This window comes from Balaenoptera ricei, chromosome 8 (assembly GCF_028023285.1).
Source record: "Balaenoptera ricei isolate mBalRic1 chromosome 8, mBalRic1.hap2, whole genome shotgun sequence".
Taxonomy (NCBI): Eukaryota; Metazoa; Chordata; class Mammalia; order Artiodactyla; family Balaenopteridae; genus Balaenoptera; species Balaenoptera ricei.
The window spans coordinates 57,380,204-57,405,763 of NC_082646.1; the positions used below are offsets into that span (position 1 = coordinate 57,380,204).

At 38.6% G+C, this 25,560-nt stretch overlaps 1 protein-coding gene and 1 pseudogene across 2 annotated transcripts in view; both read left to right on the top strand.

Annotated features, from left to right (window-relative positions):
- INTS4 (integrator complex subunit 4) overlaps positions 1-25,560 on the top strand; it is a 130,077-nt gene that overhangs the window by 91,303 nt on the left and 13,214 nt on the right. For both annotated transcript variants that reach the window (XM_059930719.1, XM_059930720.1), the window contains 7 exons: positions 527-642; positions 2,858-2,991; positions 4,986-5,143; positions 13,106-13,199; positions 16,473-16,553; positions 18,387-18,517; positions 23,993-24,052. In XM_059930719.1, the coding sequence (XP_059786702.1) occupies positions 527-642; positions 2,858-2,991; positions 4,986-5,143; positions 13,106-13,199; positions 16,473-16,553; positions 18,387-18,517; positions 23,993-24,052 (774 nt within the window). The remainder of the gene's footprint in view (positions 1-526; positions 643-2,857; positions 2,992-4,985; positions 5,144-13,105; positions 13,200-16,472; positions 16,554-18,386; positions 18,518-23,992; positions 24,053-25,560) is intronic.
- LOC132369765 (cytochrome b-c1 complex subunit 6-like, mitochondrial) lies at positions 10,201-10,475 on the top strand (annotated as a pseudogene).

Consider the following 25,560-nt stretch of genomic DNA (forward strand, 5'->3'; position numbering starts at 1 on the left):
GTCTGTTTCCGTTTCATAGATATGTTCATGTGTATGCACTTCATTTGATTAGGAAAACATTCCTGAGAAGCTCCCCAGCAGACTTCCTCTCTTGTTCCATTGACCAGAACTGGGTTACTTGACTACCTGCAAAGCAGTCTCTGTAAAATGGGCTTGGGATTGCCATGATGAGTTTAGACCAGTTGTGGTTGAGCCCTTGGGCTAGGCCTACCTTCATTGAGCACTTTGCTACTTACCTGATACCTGAGTAAAATCAGGGTTCTCTTGGCAAGGAAGCTGGGGGAAATGGTTGTTAGTTAAATAACCTGTAGTAATATCTGTCATATCAGCTCTTCTATCTTCATAATAACCAAGTTTTTAGATGAATTAACTTGAGTTCCGGAATAATTGAATGACTTATCTGAAGTCATAGAGTTAACAAAAGTAGATGGTTGAGAATTTGTAATTCTGAGTCAGGTTTTCTGATTCCAATTCCCAGTACTTTTTTAAAAACAGGTTTGCTTGTTTCTCATTTTGCTTGTTTCAGATGCTTGAAGTTTCTGGGAAGTCGGCATCCAACCCTGGTGCTTCCCTTGGTGCCTGAGCTCCTGAGCACCCACCCGTTTTTTGACACAGCTGAACCAGACATGGATGATCCAGCCTGTATCCTCTGCTGATTTAGCAGGGAATTTTGGCATCTTTTTCTGCAGTGTAGCTTGGATGGTCTGAGGGTTTTGTTTTGTTTTACTGTTATTTTTCTTTCTCATTTCTTTTAGTTAAAAGTATATCCTGAGGGAGCCTAATGGTTATTTTCCTCAGCTTTTATTCTTATATTCACAGTAATTCAACTTTGCCATTTAATACTAATACTAATTTTTTTAACCATTTATTGAGCATCTGCTATATTCCACATACTGTTTAAATACTTCATACATTTTTATTACTGATCTGCAAACAACACTGGAAGGAGGTATTATTCACTGCTTACAGATGAGGAACTGAGGCTCAGAGAGTCTAAGTAACTCTCTAAGCAGCAAATCTGGGATTCAAAGCCAGACAGACATCTTTGGTTTTAAAGCCTGTGGACTTTTCCCTATGTCTTATTCCATGCTTAATTTGATCTGCAGCCTGAAGGAGGGGATGGGCTGAGCTAGGCTGCATGATTACTCTAGCTCTGATACAAGTTCAGGGGGGTTGTGATAGCTTTGGGCAGCATGCCATGCCGTCGGGTTGTTTTCCAGTAATGGGAATACATTTACATCAGTACATCCATACTCTCCCGTGGTTCTTTTCACTCTATAGCACATCCTTGGTGAGGTTTAGGGGGGTATTTATTGAGATACAGGGATCAGCCAAATAACTGGCTTTTGTGATGACCATTGTATTCTCTCTTCATTCTTTTTTTTTATTTTCACAGGGCATTTGGAGAATTTTTTAAAAGATCTGTGTAATTGATGTGCTAACCAGTGCCTGACTCTGTGTTTACGTCTAAAAAAGGCACATCCCTGACCTTACCTCTAAAGGTGCAATACTGTGACTATTTGAAATTCAGCTCATCAGAGAGAGACTTGTGGGCTAGGTGTTATTACAAATCACACAGGACATATTAAAGTGCCCTGAAATCTGAAGCCCCTTTCATGTTAAAAAAAAATACTAAACATTTTTGGAAGCCTAATGTTAAGATATTTTTCTGGGTAGTTCGAGAATTGTGTTATTTAAGAAATATGTTTGGCTGTGAATAACAGAGATTACCCCAAATGTATCTTAAATGTTAATTAGAGTTTTTTTTTCCCTCAATGTAAAAGAAGTCTGGAGGTGAGCAGTCTGGTATAGTAGTTCCACATTATTCTTGGTGATCTAGGCTCCTTCCATTTTTCTGTTCTGCCATTTTCGGTCGTCCAAAATTATTGCTAGAGCTCCAGTCATCAGGTCCAGGTTGTAGGCAGGAAGTTAGAGGATATTTGGAATAAAATCAATATTCTATTAGTAAGGAAAAAGGGAACAATGGATACTGGGTAGGCAAATAGCACGCTCTGCCATAGAGATACATACAGAAGATTGGAAGGTATGTTTATCTTGTATTTTTAATTTCTGATTTTCCCTCTGTTGCAAAATTAATATACATAGAAAGAAAACTTTTAAAAGTAGAAAGAGGAAATTTCATATGTAACACCCAGAGTCTTACTAGCCAATGTAATTGACTTAATATTTTGGTTTGTTTCCTCCTCCCTTTTTAAAAGCTTGGGTTTGGGATTTTGCTGTCATTTTATTTTTTAACATTTTATTTCATCAACAAACATTTGATGATAGATAGCTGCTGTCATATTGTCTATACATTTTAGAGTCTGCTTTTTTCACTTATGACAAAATGCTTATGATACAATATTAAAAATCTTTTATAAAGATAATTTTTAACGATTGTGTAATACTCCATCAAGTAGATGAAACACAAGTTATTTAATCATTCTCCTGTTTTTGGACATTTAGGTTGTTACTGATTATTTGCTATTGTAAATGATTCTCTGCTATTTGATTTTGAGATGTGGAATTACTCAACATTCATAAGACTCATATCTAGTACCAAATTATTATTCAAAGGGATTGTGCCAGTATATACTTTAGTAGGCATTGTACCAGAAGTTCTTATTTGTTAGTATTCTCGGCAGCAGGCATTATTTTAAAAAACCTTTCTTTGGTAATTGGAGGGGTAATTGGGGTAATTTGAAGTGAGGTAATGTATCTCTTTGAATTTGCATTTCTTTGTTAGAAAATTGTAGTCATTTAACAGGAATTTGGGGGGTTAGAAGTAGAGGCACCAAATTCTGGCCAAGCTCAACCTTTTATACCTCCGACTTTACTTAACGCACTTATTTATCAGACATTGCAGTTTTGGTTCTTATTTTCAATGCTGCTAAAACCTGTCCAACAATGCCTGCATTGTTCTCAGATCATACCTTCAGACACTATGCCTACCTCCGAGACAGTCTTTCTCATCTTGTTCCTGCCTTGAGGGTATGTTGAAAACATCTTGCGTCCTTGTTTTTGGTTTTTTGATTTTTAGTCCCGTGTGGTTGTTAAGTAGCAGAAAGCAGACTATATATTCTCTGAAAACACATTCATTAATTCTCTTTCTCTCTTGGGCTTTCTTCTATTGTTTTGTACTTTTCTCTGAATCTTTTTTTGTTTTTTAATAAATTTATTTATTTTTGGCTGCTTTGGGTCTTTGTTGCTGTGCGTGGGCTTTCTCTAGTTGCAGAGAGCGGGGGCTACTCTTCATTGCAGTGCGCGGGCTTCTTATTGCGGTGGCTTCTTTGGTTGCAGAGCACAGGCTCTAGGCGCGTGGGCTTCAGTAGTTGTGGCACACGGGCTCAGTAGTTGTGGCTCGCAGGCTCTAGAGCACAGGCTCAGTAGTCGTGGCTCACGGGCTCTAGAGTGCAGGCTCAGTAGTCATGGCGCATGGGCTTAGTTCCTCTGCGGCATGTGGGATCCTCCTGGACCAGGGCTCGAACCCGTGTCCCCTGCATTGGCAGGTGGATTCTTAACCACTGTGCCCCCAGGGAAGTCCCTGCTCTGAATCTTTTAAGAAGATTCATTTTTTAAATGTCCCTGGGTCTAGGGGCAGGACAGGAATAAAGACGCAGACATAGAGAATGGACTTGAGGACACGGGGAGGGGGAAGGGTAAGCTGGGACGAAGTGAGACAGTGTCATGGACATATATACACTACCAAATGTAAAATAAATAGCTAGTGGGAAGCAGCCACATAGCACAGGGAGATCAGTTCGGTGCTTTGTGACCACCTAGAGGGGTGGGATAGGGAGGGTGGGAGGGAGACGCAAGAGGGAGGAGATTTGGGGATATATGTATATGTATAGCTGATTCACTTTGATTTAAAGCAGAAACTAGCATACCATTGTAAAGCAATTATACTCCAATAAAGATTTTAAAAAAAAATGTCCCTGGGTTATTGATTATATTAGGCAAGAAGAAGAAATCTGGAACAACATATTTTAAATCAAGGATAAGATTGTGTTATATCTTAATAATTACATAAAGCTATGATTCTCAGCAAGTTTTTTTTTTTTGGTTGTGGGTCTTAGTTGCAGCAGGCAGGCTCCTTAGTTGCGGCATGCGTGTGGGATCTAGTTCCCTGACCAGGGATCGAACCCGGGGCCCCTGCATTGGGAGCGCAGAGTGTCATCCACTGCGCCACCAGGGAACTCCCAAGTTTATTTTTTAATAATAAACTCTTTATTATTTTTAAACTGAGAGATATAGAAAGAAAAAAATTTTAATGAACCATAACGATAATAATGGCAAACACTTACTGAATGCTGTGTGCAGGCACTTTTCTAAGCTCTTTGTTTGTATTTACTCATCCCTGCTTAAGTAACTCTAAATGACTTTATTTAGAATAATATATGTACATGGTTAGAAAATTTAAACTATATAGAAGATACAAAGTTAAAAGTAAAATCCTTTTTGCTCTCCCTTCCTCATCCCTTTCTTGAAAGGTAGCCACTTTTAACAGTAAGAACAAGGATTATAATTATCATCATAAAAAACATTTTTACAACATGCTATATAAACTTATTTGGGAATAAATCATCACTCTTCTATGAAGTGAATGATCAAATAAAGGTTAAAAATAAATGTGATTACAGATTAATTTTTAGTCCTGTTTCTGTGGTTAGCCCATTTATTTCAGTTAACAATAGAAAATAATGTTATACCATTCTCTTTTCTTTTTCTCCTTGCAGCTGTGGCTATATTCGGTAGACCATGTTCGTTTTCTCTCTCTCTTTCCCTTTCTCCCACTTAAGCTGAGGAAGGAGAAAAAGGTTGTTTACAGAATTATCTAGCTTTTTTTTTCCATTTCTTTGTTTTGTTCACATTTTTTTCCTGGTTTCTTCGTGTTACTAAAAACTGAGCCACAGAAGTTTTTGTTTTTGTTTTTCTTAAGCCACAGAATTTGATGGTGCTGTAACCCCACTGTGTTTGCTTAGTTACCAGGTAGAAAACTAGTGTCATCAGCTCTTTCTCCCAATATCATGCCTCATGAGGATCCTTCCCATCAGTTCCTGCAGCAGAGCCTTGAAAGGGTATACAGTCTTCAACACCTGGACCCTCAAGGAACTCAGGAGCTGTTAGAGTTCACCATCAGGTGCGGTGATTGATCATCCCTTTCCTTTGATAAAGTTAACGTTGTTATGCTTGGCTTGATCCTTTTGATTTCTAATGTTGGTTATAGGCTAGTTTTTCTGACTGTGTTGACATGATTTTATGATGTTTTTATTTGGATTAGATTGTAGTTTAAGCATATTACAAAGAAAAGCTTTGTGTTCATGACAAGATTGATGATTAGTACAAAACTAGAAAGAGTTACAAAGAAGCTGTTTTCAATTTTTCTTACCTTATATTAGTTAGAGTAACAGAAAATGCAACTAACAGTGACTTAAACAGGATAAAAGGTTAATTCTTTCTCATAGGCGGACAGAGCTGAGATGGCTGATGACCTAGACTCATTCTTTCTTATTTCTCCATCTTCTGCATCAAGTGGCCTTTGCCTGAAGATCCAAACTTTAACTATCCCCTTTGTAATCCAGCCTCTAGGAAAAAGGAAAGAGCAGAAGGGCATCTTTTCTACAACCACTCCCTTTTAAAGACAGTTCCCCAAAGTTGCATGTTCTAATTTTACTTGTGTCCCATTGACTAGAACTTAAGTCACATGGCTATATCTAGCTGTAAGGAGCTAGGAAAGGTAGTCTTTGTTCTGGGTGACCAGTGCTTAGTTAACACTTGGTGACTCTGTTACTAAGGAAGAAGGGAAGGATATCGAGAACAATCAGCAGACTCTGCCAGGCCCTATTAGTATGTCCTGAATGATTTGAAAAGAAATGAAACCCATTTGCCTTTATTTTTTTTAATTTTTAAAATAAATTTATTTATTTATTTATTTATTTTTGGCTGTGTTGGGTCTTCATTGCTGCGCGCAGGTTTTCTCTAGTTGCAGGGAGTGGGGGCTACTCTTCGTTGCGATGCGCGGGCTTCTCATTGCAGTGGCTTCTCTTGTTGCGGAGCACAGACCCTAGGCACGTGGGCTTCAGTAGTTGTGGCGCATGGACTTAGTTGCTCTGCGGCATGTGGGATCTTTCCGGACCAGGGCTCGAACCCGTGTCCCCTGCATTGGCAGGAGGATTCTTGACTACTGCGCCACCAGGGAAGCCCCCCATTTGCCTTTAGCAAAGACAATATCTGTCTGCTTTTGTAAATAGGGTTTGATTGAAACACAGCCACACTCATTCGTTTAGGTACTGTCTATGGCTGCTTTCATTGCTGCAGTGGTAGATTGAGTAGTTACCACAGAGACTATATGGACTACAAAGCCTAAAATGTTTACTATGTGACCCTTTACAGAAAAAGTTTGCTGACCCTGAAGTGATGCCTGGATCACATTTTCTTTCTCATCTGCTCCCTCACCAAGGTGATTAAATTTAGAAGCTGCTACTGAAGTTTTTGGCCCCGAGCCCAGGAAAATAAGCTCTACTTCCCCACTCAGCCACACCTAAATAAACATTTAAGTTTTGTCCTTGACAGTTTTCTATCCAGTTGGCACTGAGAAGGTACAAAATGCACAAAAGCAAGCCAATTTGGTCATCAGCTGCAGTGCTGGCTATTAGTAGGTACTCAGTAAACACCCAGGTTTGAGTCACTCTGATGATCTGGATTTTATGAGGTGATAGTCCTGTTGGGCTTTGGGCTGGTCAGACCGCGGTTCTAGTGCTGTGGTCAGTCCTGGGCACTATGTTTCTAGTTAAGTGCATTCTGAGAAAGGTGGCCAGGATGGTGAAAGATCCGAAAAGGAAAGCAGATGGTGCAGCAGTTACTGATGACCTACTGTGTTTTACAAATATTATTGCAGTTAGATGTTGTTAACCATTTTACAATGAAGAAATAGAAATTTGGGGAAATGAAGCAATTTGCTAGGAAGTAGCACAAATGGAATTTAAATCTAGCTTTGTTTGACTCTAAAATTGTTGCTCTCTGATATGCAGCAGTGAAGGGGATTCTTTTATCAGGGGTGATAACGTCAGATGATCCCTGGGGTTCTTCAGAATTTACATTTTTCCGTAGTTGCTGAAAAGTGAAATGTTAGTCAGAATTTCATACAGAAGTTTCTCTGATTAGGACTCTGGCCGTTTACTTGTTAGTACTAGTATCAAACAAACTTCACCGTCAAACACATTGTCCTTTGTTGTAATCTAAGCAGCCATGTCACCCAAATAAGATTTCATCTCACTGCTGTAGTTCAGTGAGGACCCTGGGGGATGATTTTTTTGGTTTGTTTTTAGAACTTGACATAACTACTTTGTCTTCACCACTGTATTTTGGGTGCCTTATTTAGGAGCTTAGTAAATATTTGTTGAAAACTCTGGTTATGATGGCTTAACCAGGAATGAAGACTTTTAATATTTTTATAGATGGCATTTTCTTCTGGTCATACCTCACCTTCAGTTGCATGGATTTAATCTTTTGTAAGGCTCCACTATCCTTGATCATAGCAAGAGCTGCTGTCTGTTAAGTGCCCACTCTTCTGTTTTATGTACATTATTTCATTGAATTTGAAAACAATTCCATGAGAATTATCCAATTTTTACAATGAGTGAGGGAGCTGGAGATCATTAATTTGTTATATGGTTTTTTAGCGCCAAGCATTGTGCTAGGCAGAAGGGACGCAATAGTAAACAAGGCATAGTCTCTGCTGCAAGGGATCTTACAGCCTGGTTGGGGAAATAGCTAGGTAAACAGGCAATGCAGTATTGTGATTTCCACACAATACATTAAGTACAGGGTTTTCTAGAAGACGGAAGGGGGCACCTAACCCTTCCTTTCATGGTTTAAGCAATGACCAGTAGAATGAATAGAAATTAGTCAAGTGAAGAAGGGAAAAGACTGTCAAAGACAAGGAACAGCAAAGCCCTGGACTAGAACATAGGTTTTTCTAGCCCTTCCATCTTGTCACACTGCTCTGTTTCTGCATAAACAGTCTGTGTGACATGAAGGATCTGGTATAGTGAGATTTAAAATCCAAAGACTTGTTTCATATCAAAGAGGAAATCAGAAAAATACCTGGAGAAAAATGAAAACAAAAGTACGAAAATCCAAAACCTATGGGATGGGGCTTCCCTGGTGGTGCAGTGGTTGAGAATCCGCCTGCCAATGCAGGGGACACGGGTTTGAGCCCTGATCTGGGAAGATCCCACATGCCACGGAGTGGCTAGGCCCGTGAGCCACAACTACTGAGCCTGCACGTGTGGAGCCTGTGCTCCGCAACGGGAGAGGCCGCGATGGTGAGAGGCCCGTGCACCGCGATGAAGAGTGGCTCCTGCTCGCCCCAACTAGGGGAAGCCCTTGCACAGAAACGAAGACCCAACACAGCCAAAAATAAATAAATAAATAAATAAATTTATTTAAAAAAAAAACCTATGGGATGCAGCAAAAGCAGTTCTTAGAGGGAAGTTTATAGCGATACAAGCTTACCTCAGGAATCAAGAAAAATCTCAAACAACCTAACTTTACACCTAAAGCAACTATAGAAAGAAGAACAAACAAAACCCAGAGTTAGTAGAAGGAAAGAAATCATAAAGATCAAAGCAGAAATAAATGAAAAAGAGACTAAAAGAACGATAGAAAAGATTGATGAAACTAAAAGCTGATTCTTTAAAAATAATAAATAAAATTGATAAACCTTTAGCCAGACTTATCAGGAAAAAATGGGAGAGGGCCCAAACCAATAAAATCAGAAATGAAAAGGAGAAGTTAACAACCAACACCACAGAAATACAAAAGATCCTGAGAGACTACTATGAACCACTGTACACCAACAAAATAGACAACATAGAAGAAATGGACAAATTCTTAGAAAGGTACAATCTCCCAAGACTGAACCAGGAAGAAATAGAAAATATGAACAGACCAATTACCAGTACTGAAGTTGAACCAGTAATTTAAATATTCCCAACAGATGAAAGTCCAGGGCCAGATGGCTTCACAGGTGAATTCCATCAAACATTTGGAGAAGAGTTAGCACCTGTCCTTCTGAAACTATTCCAAAACATTGCAGAGGAAGGAACACTCCCAAACTCATTCTATGAGGCCACCGTCACCCTGATACCCAAACTAGAAAAGGTATCACAAAAAAATAAAATTACAGGCCAATATCACTGATGAATATAGATGCAAAAATCCTCAACAAAATACTAGCAAACTAAATCTAACAGCACATTAAAAGGATCATCCTCCATGATCAAGTGGGATTGATTCCAGGGATGCAAGGCTTTTTTAATATCTGCAAATCAATCAATGTGATACACCATATTAACAAACTGAATAAAAACCATATGACCATCTCAATAGATAACAGAGAGCTTTTGGTAGAATGGAACATCCACTTCTGGTAAAAACACTACAGAAAGCAGGCATAGAGGGAACATACCTCAATATCATAAAGGCCATAGATGACAAACCTACAGCCAACATCATACTCAGTGGTGAAAAGCTGAAAGCATTCCCTCTAAGATCAGGAAAAAGAGAAGGATGCCCACTCTCACCACTTTTATTCAACATAGTTTGACGTACGGATGGCTAACAGGCACATGAAAAGGTACTCAACATTACCGATTATTAGAGACTGCAAATCAAAACTACAGTGAGATACTATCATCTCACACTGGTCAGAATGGCCATCATCAAAAAGTCTACAAATACTAAATGATGGAGAGTGTACAGAGAAAAGGAACCCTCCTACAGTTTGTGGGAACGTAAATTGGTACAGCCACTGTGGAGAACAGTATAACCTCTAGTGTAATGTAAACATGACTTTTGTATGTACTGGGAAACCAAAAAACTTGCGTGCCTAGCTAGCTTTATTGTGATATTTGCTTTATTTGTGGCGGTCTGGAACTGAACCCGCAATTTTCCAAAGTATGCCTATAATTGCAGTTCACATTGTAAGGATTAAGTGAGCTCAAATAAGGAAACACCTAGCACACCTAGTACAGTGCACATAGGAGATGCTTTTTTGTACCTTTTTCATTAAAGAGTCCATAGCCTCCTGATGGATGTCTAAACTGAGGCTTCCTGAGGATTGTGGGCATAAAGAAATACAGAGAATAGGTGCCGCTGTTGCTGCTCATGTTGTGTCCACAACAGCAGCTGGACATGGGGCTGGAGGACGAGCAAAGGATGCTGACTGGGTCCGGAGTTCCCAAGGAGAAGGAAGAGGAGGAGGAGGAATGAGTGGATCCCCTAACAACAGTGAGAGAGCAATGCGAGCAGCTGGAGCAATGTGTAAAGGCTCGGGAGCGGCTAGAGCTCTATGATGAGCATGTATCCTCCAGGTCACTGACAGAGGAGGATGCACAGAGGAGCTCTTTGACTTCTTGCATGCAAGGGACCACCGCGTGGCCCACAAACTCTTCAACAGCGTGAAATAAGTGTGCCGATTCATTCACCCCAGCCTTCATCACCTGAGCTTCGAGATATTTCCTTATGGTTTTGAACATGCCATTTGTTTCTTAATTTGTATAACTAGGTTCATGTGAACCTCAAGGATTTTGGCTTAGGCAGGTAGCTTCTGTGTAATTATCAGTGATTCCATCTTATTAAAGTGCAGTGGTCAGCAAAAAAAAGAAATACAGAGAGCAAACACTGGGACACAGAGCGTTTTGAGCAGGGCTGGCAAGTTTCTATTTTTGTTTGTATAATAGTTCAGATTTCCCATGGCTAGTTGGGTTGCATCTTGCTTTGTGCAATTCAGAACAAATGCTACAGGGCAAGGGTGGTAGAATGACTTAACGCTTGGGGGCAGTCAGCTAATGTAGAGTCAGCTGGTCAGTGTTCTCTATAATGTAGCAGAAGGCAGAATCTTTCTGGAGATGAAATGGTTCAGACGTAGAATGATTCAGGGCCATCTTTTGCAAGAGAGACATCAGAGATGCGAAAGGGAGAGACCAGCTGGCCGCCAAAATAGGATTTTACAGGTATGGTTAGCTAGTACAGGGTCTTGCCTTTTATTGTGCTTGATACCCACACATGAGCAGGCTCTCCAGGATTAGCTCAAATCACCAAAACTCAAAAGAGACGGTATATAAGCCACAGACCCTAATTTCTTCAGTCACTTTGGAAATAATTCATTTTTGCCCCTTTCCAGGGCATCTCCTTTCTTGTATCAAGGTTCTCAGGAGGCAGCATTAGCTATCAGAAAGTTGCCTGAAATAAGAGGGAGGGGCTTAGTCCAATGGACAATTTTGCGCAGGCTGCTATGAAACCTGATATAGTATCCCAGCCCTGAAACAGTTAACTTCCCTCATGAGCCAGATCTTTAGGTTTCCCACAGTTATCATTTCTATGTGAAATTTTGATACTGACATTAAAAAACCAAGCAGCTTTCTACGAATTTTTTCTGAGATTGTTAGCTTGCTTGCTCACGCTCTCTCTCATTCTCCCTCTCTCTCCTCCCCAAAAAAGAAGAAAGAAAAGAAAAACATTACTTTTTGTAGATGTATAGCATATTTCCAGAAGAATTTAAAAGAAACTGGTATGGTAGTTGTCTCTGGAAAAGATTACTGGTTAACAGCACACAGGTATAGGAAAGTGGACTAATTTAATAGTCTATCCTTTAGTATCTTTTGAATTCTATTCCTTATTGGTGTAATTCTATAGCTAGGTATGTATAACCTATTAAAAAAATTAAATGTTTCAAATCAGTAGTCCCAGCCCTGAACACAACTATTTTATGTGTGTGTACCACTTTCTGTTTTCTTGTCCACAGGCAGATGTATTTAATATGGTTGCAATCACTTTGTCTATACCTATATCCAGTTAGCATGCTTTTAATTGTGAGTATCAGAAAACCTTATCTCAAATTAACTTATAATGGCTATTTATTTCTTCATATGAACAGAAATCAGAGGCATTTCTTAGTATGGTATGGTTAAGTAGTTCATTTATATCATTAAGGACCCAGTTTCTCTCTGTCTCTTTGGATTTTTCTTGTCCTCAACATTTGCTTTATCCCAAGGCGTTTTTTCTTTTAGAGTTACAGTATGACTGCCAGTGGTAATCAGGACTATAAAATATTCTTGTTCAGTCTAGTGAGAGATAGAGACAGAGAGAGAGAAAGAAAAGAGAGTATGAGTGATTCATAGACCACCATCAGACCTGCTTCAAGCATTGAATATAAGTCCTTCCATTAGGACTCATAAGGCCAACTTAGGTGACCTAACCAGGGAGATGATGTGTACTAATTAGCTTAGTCCAGTCGGACTCTACCTGGAACTAGGTTTGGGGCACCTTCTCTTGAACAAAATCAGGGTTCACTTAGTAAGGAAAAAGTGGAAAATTACTAACTAGGTAGGCAGCCAATGGAGCCCACTATGATACCTTAAACTTTTTTTTTCTGATGATATAAAACATACTTACCCATTGTATAAAACACTTGGAAAATAAAGCATAGTTAGGAGAAGGCACTAAAAAACACCCTAATACCTCTATCTAGAAAACAGGTTGCTGTGTTTTACTCATATTTCATATATGTGTGTGTGTGTATATATATATATATATATATATATATATATATGGTTTTTACATAGTTGAGATCATATAACTTATTACCATATTATATTTTAATGGTTGTAGAATATTCCATTTACTGTATGTACAGTAATTTAATAATTCCTCTACCATTGAATATTTAAGTAGTTACTGGGTTTTACTATAATAGTCCACATGACAATGAATATTGTGGGGCATAAAGCATTTCATTTCTGTTGAATGTTTCCCTTAGAATTACTTCTTAGCATAAAGCTACTGATCAAAACTTTTGACTATATGCGTGACTTTTATAACGTAGTACAGTTTTGTTTTCCAGAAGAATTATAGCAGCATAAACTGCTATCAAAGTGTAAGTGAACCAGTTTCGTTATAACCACTTCAGCATTGAGTGCTGTCATTTAAAAATTTTTTACCAATTTACTAGGTATAAAATGGTAAAAAGCTTTTGACATGATCTTTAATTGGTGTTATTATCCTTATTCTGTTTGGCTTGGGTTTTTATTTACTACAGGGATCTGCAAAGACTTGGAGAACTTCAGTCTGAATTGGCAGGAGTAGCTGACTTCTCTGCTACCTATCTTAGGTGTCAACTTCTTCTCATCAAGGTTGGTTTGAATCCATTTTGTTCATGAGTGTGTTGCTAAGAATGCAGTTTAATGGATCCAGCAGTGTTTGAGGCCATAAGTAGAAAAATAAATGGTTTTCTGCAACCGCTTAGCAATGGGGAAATTATGTACTCTGCAGTATAATTATATTTGCCTCTAATTAAAGAATTGTTAGCTCATATAGGAATTTGAATTTTTTAATTTGGGAGAATTCTTTTATCATATAATTAGAGCAGGTTGGATAACCATTTGCATTAGAATCCCAAGGATTTTAATTGTTTTTTAATAATTTGATTAGCAACGATCTTGTATAAACATTTGTATTTTATATATTTATATATTTCTAAATGCTAATTTCATTTGGTCAAAGTCAGATTAGTCAAAGGTTGATTTCATTGCTCTTAAGAGTGCTAGGGCTTCCCTGGTGGCACAGTGGTTGAGAATCTGCCTGCTAATGCAGGGGACACGGGTTCGAGCCCTGGTCTGGGAAGATCCCACATGCCACGGAGCAGCTGGGCCCGTGAGCCACAACTACTGAGCCTGCGCATCTGGAGCCTGTGCCCCGCAACGGGAGGGGCCGCGATAGTGAGAGGCCTGTGCACCGCGATGAAGAGCGGTCCCCGCACCGCGATGAAGAGTGGCCCCCGCTTGCCGCAACTAGAGAAAGCCCTCGCACGAACTGAAGACCCAACACAGCCAAAAATAAATAAATAAATAAAGTAGCTATAAAATTAAAAAAAAAAAAAGTACTAACCATGTGCCACAAACTCAGGAATGACAACAGAACCACAGTGGTAGGGAGTTGATTTAAAAAAAAAAAAAAAAGAGTGCTAATGACTTGCTGTCATTTCATACTAGGTAGTTAGAGTACATATATATACACACGCAAAATTGGTACTCAAAAGCTGTTTCAGTTCACTGAGTTGAAAACCAATTAAACTAGCTCAATAGCTGTCAGCTTCTGCAGCAGAGTTCTGTTATAAATTTAGGCTTAGAATTTAGAAGAGCCCTTCTAACTTGATAAGACTTACTTGGCTTTAGTTCTAAATGTGGTTAGTCTTCAAAGTTATTAATGATATTTGACCAAAGTCAGAATAAATGGAGGCGTCAGAAATTATTTGCCACTGTAAGATATGTGAGCTTAGGGTTGTGTAGGTGTGTGTATGCATGTAAAGATGAGTGTGTACACTGAAGTAGGTTGGGATTTAAACAGTCCTTATTTGGCTAGATACTTTCAAATATATATGCCTGTGTAACCACCACCACAGTTAAGATATAGAAGATTTCCATTACCCCCAAAAGTTCCTTCATGTCCCTTTGCACAGTTATTTGGCTTTTCCAAGCATCTATGAAACGAGGCTAATAACTCTACCCAGGTAAGGATTGGTAGCAAGCAGTGCATGTGAAAACCCTTGGTCTAGTGCCTGGTACATAGTGAGTGCCATGTCAGTGTTGGTCTTCTTCCTTCTTCCTTGGCTTGTTGTCTTCTAGATAGGAATACAAGGAGGCCTTTGAAAAGAATCCACTTTCCTTTAGTAGGAAAAGAGAAGAGATTACTCCTAAAAAGAACACAGAACTATGTTTTTTATTCAGCGTCATGGAGCAGAAGTGTAGGTAAGGGACCCAGACTTAGAACCCAAGGCAGGCAAGTGTTTGATAATAGGGGAGGAGCTAAATAAATCGTGGCACATCTACTCAACCGTATATTCTGTAGCAGTAATGATCTTTATGAAGAATTATATAAGAACATGACCAAATATGACATAATGTTATGTACCCAAAGAAGCATACAAAATTACTTCTGCTTTCTGACTACAACTATATAAAAAAACATGCATATAGGAAATGATTGGAAGCAAATATTCAAAAATAATAACTCTTAGTGGTAGTATGATTTAGGTTATTAAACAATTTCTATATCTATAGTCTAGACCTGCCACTGTCAAATACAGTAGTCACTATGTACGTGTGACCATTGAGCACTTTAAATGTTCATGTTGAGGACTTCCCTGGTGGTGTAGTGGTTAAGAATCCGCCTGCCAATGCAGGGGACACGGGTTTGATCCCTGATCTGGGAAGATCCCACGTGCTGCGGAGCACCTAAGCCTGTGCGCCACAGCTACTGAGCCTGCGCTCTAGAGCCCACGAGCCACAACTGCTGAGTCCAAATGGCACAACTACTGAATCCCACGTGCCTAGAGCCCGTGCTTCGCAACAAGAGAAGCCACCGCAGTGAGAAGCCCGTGCACCGCAAGGAAGAGTAGCCCCGCTCGCCGCAACTAGAGAAAGCCCGCTCCCATCAACGAAGGCCCAATGCAGCCAAAGATAAATAAATAAAAAATAAATAAATTTATAAAAATAAATAAATAAATGTTCATATTGAGATGTACTGTAAGTGAAAAATACACACTGGATTTCTTAGACTTAGTATGAAAAAATGTAAACTATCTCATTAATAATTTTAAAAATATTGATTGCATAGTGAAATAATATCTTATTTATACTGGGTTAAATAAACTATATTGTTAAAATTAATTTCACCTGTTTCTTTTTACTTTTAAAGATGTGGCTACTCTAAAATGTAAAATTACATACATGGCTTATGTTATATTTCTGTTGTACAGTGTTAGTCTAGGTTTTCTGTAATGTCATTATGTCTGTAATTAAGAAGGGCTGTGAAAATACGAGACTGTAGCAGAGGTTTAGATGAGATGGCCGTATGGATGGATAGGCGAGGAGGGAGATGGAAGGTAAAATCCGTGGCTCTAAGTGATAGTTTTGAATGTGGAGAGATTGAGAGAGGGAGGAATCTAGGAAAGCTTCTTGATTTCTTGTTTGAGTATGTTGGTAAGGTGATGGGACTGTTCAAAGGATAGTGAGCATGGAGCAAAGAAAAAGGAACTAAGTCAGGGAAGAAGGGTCTAGGCAGTCTGGTTAGTCCATTGACTCTGGGATCAAGGAGGTCCCAGAGCCTCAGAAGCCTGACGTGCCTGGACATTCTTGGTGAGGCCTTCATGGCTCCTGCACTCTGCTTGCAAGCTCTGGTCTGGAACATAGGGTCTTTGGGCCAGGAATTGAATGGGGAGGAGTTCATTTGGCCCAAATCATTGGTCTCCTCTCTGTCCATAATAGGTAGGGCTTATTGGTCTAAAAGAATAAGAATGAGAGGAAGTCTTGATCACGGTAAATTTTCAAAGCAAAACAGACACTTAAGTCTCAAATTATTTGGCAGTCTTTTTGACCTCTGTGTTCTGTCCTCTCCTGATTTGTTAGGCCTTGCAGGAAAAGCTGTGGAATGTGGCTGCCCCTTTGTATGTGAAGCAGAGTGATTTGGCCTCAGCAGCAGCAAAACAGGTAAGCTTATTGAGACCTTCTCCTCAGGTGGATCTCTGTCCAGATCTCTGTCCAGAAATTGCATTGTCTAAGTTAGAGTCAGAGGCCTTCACAAGGTTCTGCTGTGGCCTCCCCATTTTCAGCCTGTGTCAGAAGTTAGTGATATGAGAAGCAGCATAATTAGGGGACACAGCACTGGCTTTAGAGTCAGGGGACTTGGGTTCTGTCCCCATGTCTGCCTCTAATTTGTTGGGTGGTGTTGAGCAGGTTCCTTAACCTCCCTGATTTCTAAGATTTCTTTTGTGTTCTAAAATATTATTAGTTTGTATTTCAGATATACTAAAATCCAATAAATACTATCATGAATCTTTCTTCTGAAAATGTAGCTGAACTCATTTTGAGGTGGTTTATATTTTTAGCCTGTACCATCTCTCTTTCTCTCTCTTTTCTTTAACCATCTCTTGAATATTTAAAGGTCTTTTTGTTCCTCCTCAGTTCATTAAGTAGCCTTTAATTTTACTTGCCTTAAGTTTATTTCTTTCTAGTTTTGAGCAATTTCCCTTCATTCTTGGGTACTGGGATTTGGTGAACTCTTCTGGGTCATGTCTTCCCAATAGTAAGTCTGTATATGACTAATTATGACCCAGTAGGAAGACAATGATGGTGACTATGATTGTTACATTACAGTTCACTAAATGATTTCAAGTCTATTTTAATTAGCCCTCATGATAATCCCATTAGGTTGGAATAAGTATTAAGTCCATTTTACAGATGAAACAACGCTCAGCAAGGTTATATTCATAGAGCTATAGGTAGTAAGTCAGGGACTTGAGCTCAGGTACTCTGATACCCAGAGTCTGTTTTCTTTCCACTACTCTGCTTCATCTCTTGTCTAATCTAGTCTCAGACCTGCCATGTGGCTTATTGTAGGGGAGTAGAACTTAATGACAACAGACCACCAATGGGCCATGTTGGGAGGGATGGGACAGGGAGCAGTAGTCTGGAAGAAAGAGAAAGGAATTACCATTGCTATGTGACAGTTACTGTGCTAAGCACCGTCCATACCCCATTTAATCCTTTAAATTTTATGATGTTGCTGCTTTTTCTTCTGCATTTACAGATAGGGAAACTGAGGCACCATGTAATTAGGAAACATATCTTACTGTCAGTTGTAGAAGACAACTGACAGGGCTCTGACTCAATGGGAGGCAAGCATCATTGCCTGCCATCATTGCTTGCCTCCCATTGAAGAAAGGGAAGGGAAAGAGAAGCATCATTCAGGGGGGAGTCGCTGACTTGGATAGAATAGAGCGAGAGCTTAGGATGCACTGGGCTTGAGCTGAGGTCACTGACATTGTTTTCTGCACTGATTCCCTCCCTAAAATCCCTCTGACAGACCAGGCCCATAGAACAGTCTGGATGGCTAACAGGTGGTCAGTGGTTCCTAATACTAAGTTCTTGAGGACTTTTCCTGAGGATTACGTTTCCATACGTATTCATTTGCCACCACATCACAGTGAATTTGCTTTAGTTACAAGCAGTGCTTTACAGTTTTATCAGTGTTTAAACTTTCGTATCTTTATATCATCAACGAAGATGATATTACCAGATGAAAGTTTGTTTTTTTAATTGACAAAATAATTTATTCTCTCAACATGTATATTAATTTCTCTCAAATTACACTAATTTCTGTCAACATAGGCACTTAAAAATCTCAGTTCAGAATTAAAGCATAGGCATTAAAAAAAGCACTCTGTTCAGATCTGGTTTCACTTAGAATCCTGTGCTGCTCTTTGCTCTTAAGTAAGACTATAATGATATTTTCGCTGCTTATTACTTACCTTTTCCTTATAGATCATGGAAGAAACCTACAAAATGGAGTTCATGTATAGTGGCGTGGAGAACAAGCAGGTGGTGATTATCCATCACATGAGGCTGCAGGCCAAAGCCTTGCAACTTATAGTAACAGCACGGACTGCTCGAGGGTAAGATGTGTGGTTGGTGAAAAAGGGTGGCTGAGTCCTTTTAAAGGCACTTACAACTGCATTCAGAGATCTCACCAAGGTTAATGATGCGTGAAATAATATTTAGGAAAGACTTCCTAAGGGGTATACAAGCTCTTCATTTTTTCAGATATTCCAAGTTACATTCTTGGATCAGATTAGATCCCTGGAAAAACCCTTTGGTGGCTCTCCTTTGCCTACAACACAGCATAGGGCTTCATCTGGCAACAAGGCATTCTGTATAGTCCTTGATAGATTTCTTTAAGAATATAGTGCCAGAACCCCTTTTTTTCTCTTCTGATGGGACTAGTGCTCTATCTTAGGCAGTAAAGACAAATTATGAGAATGTATGGTGCTGTGAGACTACTTTGTTCAAATCCTGACCTCTCTACTTACTTGTTGTTTGATTACAGACAGGTTTTTTTAGCCTCTCTGTGCCTTGTTTTCCTGTCTGTAAAATGAGAACCATGACAGCATCTATCTCATGGGGTTTCTGCGAAAAATGAATGGGATAATACGTGTAAAAGCACTTAGCATGGTACTTAGTACATAGTAAGAGCTCATTATAATGGTAGCTGTTAGACTTTCTGATAATGAGAATTGCTATATTTCATTGATTCTAAAATGCACGTTTAAAAATTTTACTTCTCTGAAATCAGATATTTTGATGGTGAGCCATAGTTTGATTGAAAGTGTTTTTGTTTCTTGGTGTTTCATAAAATAAAGGTGCATCTTAAGAATAATGGCACCACGGATTTAATATAATATAGTACTTAGGAAACTCATTATCAGACAGGAGACACATTTGATGCTCAGTCCACCAGTTGTGTCAGCCTAAAAATAGTGTAGAGAAATAAATATGAGTTTTTAAGTAAGCACTGAAAAATACATTAAAAGGAACATTGTATTATTTTATTTCTTTGCTTATCTTGATAGCGACCTGATAAACTCAGGTAGTGATTTAATCTTAGAGATAGCCATACATTCATTTAACAAATGTTTAATCCCTGCCATGTGCCAGTCACATCTGAGAAAAGATTGGTGCTTGTGATGGCATCTACACATTTTTATTTAAAGAAAATAAATATCTTTTTCAGTTTATATATGATTATTGTAAAAATTTAAGTATTGCAGATTAAGTGAACATTCTGTTCTCTGGTAATCTACCCCTTGTAAAACAAATGACTAAAAGTGTAGATTATAAATGTGTGCATTTATTAGCATAAATCGAATCATAATATACTTGGCTGTTCTGCCATATTTTCATTTCATCCGACAATATAATATTTCGTATTTCCATGTCATTATATAAAGATTCCAATATATTTGGTCTTTACTCATGCTATATTATTTTATATTTTCCATTTGTATGCATTCCTGCTTCTTTTTCTTTTTCCTTGATTTTTGCTGGAAATTTTTGATTGTTTTGTTTCTTTTTGTTTCTTTCGTCTTCCAGGGGTTTGAAAGTTCTGTACCCTAATTTTAACCTCTTCAAGTGAGAGGCAGTAGAACATAATGATTAAGAGGGCTGGGGTGCCTCATTGCTTTGATTCAGATCTTGACTCCACCATTTGCAAACTTAGTGACCTTGGACAAGTTACTTAAGAACTTCTGTCTCAGTTTGTTTCCCATAAGTTAAACTGGGATAATAATAGTACTTGCCTGTCATAGGGTTATTGTAAGGATTATTGAATTATTATATGTGAAGCCCTTAAAATACAGCCTGACACATTAAGAGTAAACACTTGACAAATGTTAGCTCATTTTAGTTGTATAAATAGTATTTTTACTCATATATATATATATGTTAAAAAAAATGTTTTTATTTTTGGCTGTGTTGGGTCCTTGTTGCTGCGTGCGGGCTTTCTTTTTGCAGCGAGCGGGGGCTACTCTTCGTTGCGGTGCGCGGGCTTCTCATTGCAGTGGCTTCTCTTTGTTGCGGAGCACGGGCTCTAGAGCACAGGCTCAGTAGTTGTGGCACACGGGTGTAGTTGCTCCACAGCATGTGGGATCTTCCCAGACCAGGGCTTGAACTCGTGTCCCCTACACTGGCTGGCGGATTCTTAACCACTGCACCACCGGGGAATCCCTACCCTTATATTTTTAATAAACAGATTGACCTTATATTTTTCAGCATTAAAAAATAGAATTTATGATCATCTCTATCAAGACCACATCTAATCAAAATGAAAGTTTTAGTGTACTTTTATTTGATTGTTTCATGCTGTTAAATAATTTAGAATTTAGTTTCAGATTGTTCTTTTTTTAAATTGAAGTATAGTTGGTATACAATATTAGTTTCAGGTGTACAGCGTAGTGATTCAGCATTTTTACAGATTATACTCCATTAAAAGTTATTATAAGATAATGGCTGTAATTCCCTGTGCTGTACAATATATTGGATTATGGTTTTTAACGGATCTCTTATTTTAAGAATTCTTTCTTAAAATATGCATTACTCTTTATAAGTACATTATCAAAATAATTTAGCTCCCGCTTACCCCACCACTGTTCTTTATGTATCACAATTGCCTTTTAAAATTCCTTGTTCTAATTCACTATTTATCTGACTGGAACTCATTCGCTAGTATTGTTTTTCAGAGTAAGTATATAAGTAGTATACTCATTGAGACTTCGCATATCTAAAACTGCCTTTCTTTTGCTCTCATACATAATTGGAATTCTTTCAGAACTCTGTTAGTATTGCTATGTTGCCTTTTAGTATTTTTTTTTTTTAATTTTTATTTATTTATTTATTTATGGCTGTGTTGGGTCTTCGTTTCTGTGTGAGGGCTTTCTCTAGTTGTGGCAAGTGGGGGCCACTCTTCATCGCGGTGCGCAGGCCTCTCATTATCGCGGCCTCTCTTGTTGTGGAGCACAGGCTCCAGACGCGCAAGCTCAGTAATTGTGGCTCACGGGCCTAATTGCTCCGTGGCATGTGGGATCTTCCCAGACCAGGGCTCGAACCCGTGTCCCCTGCATTGGCAGGCAGATTCTCAACCACTGCGCCACCAGGGAAGCCCGCCTTTTAGTATTTAATGTTACAGTTAGGATGTCTGATGTCTGTCTGGTTCTCTTTCCTTTGTAGTTAGCTTATTTTTCATGGCTCAAAGCTGTAAACTTTTTCTTTTTCTTTTTAGAATTCAGAAATTTCATCAGGATATGTCTAGTTATGTGTTTCCTTTCATTATTCTTACTGACCTTTAATGGGACTTCGAAGTCTCAGCTCTGTTTTATCTCAGGGATTTTTTCCCTCTATTATTTCTTTAATTACTACTTCTTCCATCCACTCCAGTCTACCATACTGGATATTGTATCTTCTGGATCTATTTTCCCTATATCTTATCTTTTCTCTCATAATTTCAGTTTCTTTTTCTACTTTATATTCTGAGTAAATTCCTCAACATACTCTTTTAATTTACCATTTCAGTTTTCATCATTTTTCATTCTAGTGTTCTTCAGTTGTTGAGTTGATTTCATTATTATTATTTCCAAGTGTGCTTTCTTCTGTGTACCTTTTTTATAGCCGTTTTTCTCGCTTTATCAATGCAGTATCCTTTCAAATCTCCTCTTAAATCTTAATCAGGTTGTTTATTAGAATTTTTAAAAAAGCTTTCTGTGCTTTCTTCCCTTGACATTACCTCATTGAGGTCTGCTTGGTCTCCTTTACAGCTCCTTATCATCCTTATAACATCTAATAATATTTCATTGTCTTTGAATACTTTTAAGTGAAAGTTTAGACTAGTTTAAATTGGTAACTGGTATAGGCTTCCCCAACAGTTATAGGTCAGTGTTTGGTTTCCCCTAGTGGGCCTCACTCTTACATTGAAAGTGGGGGTTCTTAGTGCTAGAGGCCTACTTCATGTACGTACCATGTAGGTGAGGCTACCTACTCTGTTTGGGGGTTGGGGAAGAGTTCCCAAATCTTTTTGTATTTTACTGCTTGGAAATTCTCCAAGTTGGTTGTATGTGAGCAAGCCAAAAAAGGTGCTACTTGGCCAAATTGTTTTCATTTCAGTCTCTGCTTAGCTGGAGTTCTCCCTTCCAGCTCTCTCATCCTAGGTGGTCTTTGGTTGGTTAACCTCACCAGCAAATTTCAGTTCCACTTCTAATAGTTTGTCACAGTTAAGAAAGTTTCAAGTGCTACCTGCTTTTTAGGAAAATAATTCAAATTAATGTTGGTTGTAGAGTACATTTCCATCTGCCATTTATCATTTATTTATCCATTCAACAAATATTTATTGAATAGCTGCTTGTGTCAGGAAATACATGATGAATGATACAAAGTCCCTACTCTTCATGGAGCTTACAGCTTAGTGGAAAAACTTGACTCGGTTATTAAGAACCTTGATACCATTCTCTCACATGTTTTTATATAAGGAAAGAGTATTTGTTTTTTCTTCACTGGAACTTTACTCCTTCAATTAATAATATATTAATGAAAATAAGTGGAACATTCCCTGCAGAAATTATAAGAAATAAAATGCACAGAGATCAAAGGAAAAATCTGTTGTGTGATTAGTAAGTTACATTGTCCTGGCATGTTGCCTGGCTTATTTAGGTATACATTTAAGTTTCTACAGAAATGAAATACTCTAATTACTGCGGGACCAAAGAAGCCAAGATAGAGAAGAAAGCATATAGTCTGTGTCTGTGTGCAAAGTAGTAACAAAACCTTTTCCCCTTCTGCATGAGAATTTGACCTTTGGTTTCCAGGTCTATTCCCTGGAAAGCTAATCACAACAACTCTATTACTAGGTGACACTGCTATGGTAAAAATGATCTCTGAGAAAATTACATGTAGACTAGAAGGAACTATCAGTGAACTATAATTACCTAATGCAGACACCATAGCTTTGGGCTTCATTGAATGCAGTGATTCTTGTAACTGAGCATATCCCTGTGGGGACCCTGGAAGGTATGCCTTTGGATTACTTCAAGAGATGTTAGCACCTATGGAGCATGAGGCTTCTAAGTGAAGATGGTCTCCACATTCGCCTGATGTAGATCTCATCTCCTTGAATCTGAGCTATCAGTGGCAAGGTCAGAGCTCCCAGACAGCTATGTAGATGGCTGAATGGGCTGCTGCAAGGACTCCTGCAGAGGAGAAATATGACATTGCACTGCCTGTAAGCTGTGCTCCTGTGCTATATCCTTACTGAATCTGGTGACAAGTGTGGCCTGTGATAGTCTTTGATTTTGAATGTACATTGAGCCTAATGGGCACTGCAGTGTTTCAATTAGGTCTTGGGATCCTGGCAAATATTTCCCCCTAGGTCCATTAGGAGTCCTCTATTTCTCTCACAGATAATTTTTATAGTATAATATGCTCATCGTCTTTTCTTGTGGGCTCAGGTTTCTGGAACTTTGGTCTTTACTCCTCAGTTCTCAGATTTCACAAGCAAATTACATGGGTTTTTTTGTTTGTTTTGTTTTGTTGTTTTTTCTTTTCTACAGAGTTGACCCCTTATTTGGGATGTGTGAAAAATTTTTACAGGAAGTGGACTTTTTTCAGAGGTAAGTATTTCATCACCTTCTAGCTTATTAAATCTTGGTTATGTAGAGATCGCACTTACAGGGAAACAAGAGCAATCACAAGCCAGAATCTTTGGTTTAGCCCATGCAGCCAAGCTATTATTATACATGCAGTGTGCCCTAATTTGTATACAGGTGGCTCTCAGTATCCATGGGTTCTGCATTCATGGATATGGAGGGTTCGACTGTATTATTCCATTTCATATAAAGGACTTGAGCATCCGTGGATTTTGGTATTTGCAAGGGGTCCTGGAACCAATCCACCACAGATACTGAGAGATAACTGTATTTTCTTTACTGGTATATAAACTTCTTAAGTTAGCTAAACATACAACATAATAATAAAAACACGAGGAATTTTTTTGATTCAGCACTCAGCTGGGCCAGAAAAAGACAAATATTATGTGGGAAAACTCAAACTCTTGTTGAAAAATCACGTTTCTATTTTTTTGCACCATGGTTCTTAAACTTGCGTATTTCTCTCTAATCTACAAAAATTGTTCCATCATTCTATAGGTAGCTTTTATTTTGTAGCATAGATATGTTTTCTCAGGATTCATTATGAAGTAAATCAGGTAAAACAGATGCAGTCGATGAGTGGAAGGCTTGGTGAAACAGTGGGGGTCGAGGTAGTGACCTTGACTGTGACCTGTGGTATGCTGGCGATACAATACTGGGAAGAAGGCATTTATAGGATTTTAAAATCTAATATGTATTAAGTCTAATATTTCATTTTTTCACTCCTTGCTTCTACCCCCATTAACTTTACCAAACCTGACTTTACAGGTTTGTATGAGTCTACACTTTTCAGGCTTTTTTCATTTGGGTGATGATAGCTTCCTATAGGGCTGAGTTGCAATACTACTCTTCACCAATAGGAGCTGCTCTGTAGTAAATGGTACAATCTAGCTTGACTCTTTAGATCCTGACTTCAAATCTCTACGAAGTCCATGCCTTACTTTCGGTTTTAGATTTTTTTTTTAATTGAAGTATAGTTGGTTTACAATGTTGTATATGTTTCTGGTGTACAGCAAACTGATTTAGTTAGACATGGTTTTAGATTCTTTAAGGTGGAGAGTCTGTTTTTGCACAGCTGGGTTGGAGAGATTTTTGGAAAGATGACAGCTCTGATTTGCCACAGATGAGGATCTGTTGTTAAGAGCTGCACATTCTTTCTTAATTCAGCCTCTGAGTCCCTGTACTGATATCACCCCTCAGTGAAATATTTTTTGACTATCTCCTTCTACAAAGCAGAGTACTGTGGAATCATTCAGAGCTGGGAGTAAGTTACTTAACTTTTTTTAAGCCTCAGTACAACATTATCCTCTCTGAGTCTCAATGTTCCTATCAGTGATGCTCCATTAAGACAGGCTTTTTCTTCTCTTTTGCTCAGTGTCATGTCCCCAGTGTCTAGAATACTACTTGGTAAGGCCTAAAGACATATTTGTTATATTAATTAATGAATCTGTAATATGACAATAATAATTCTA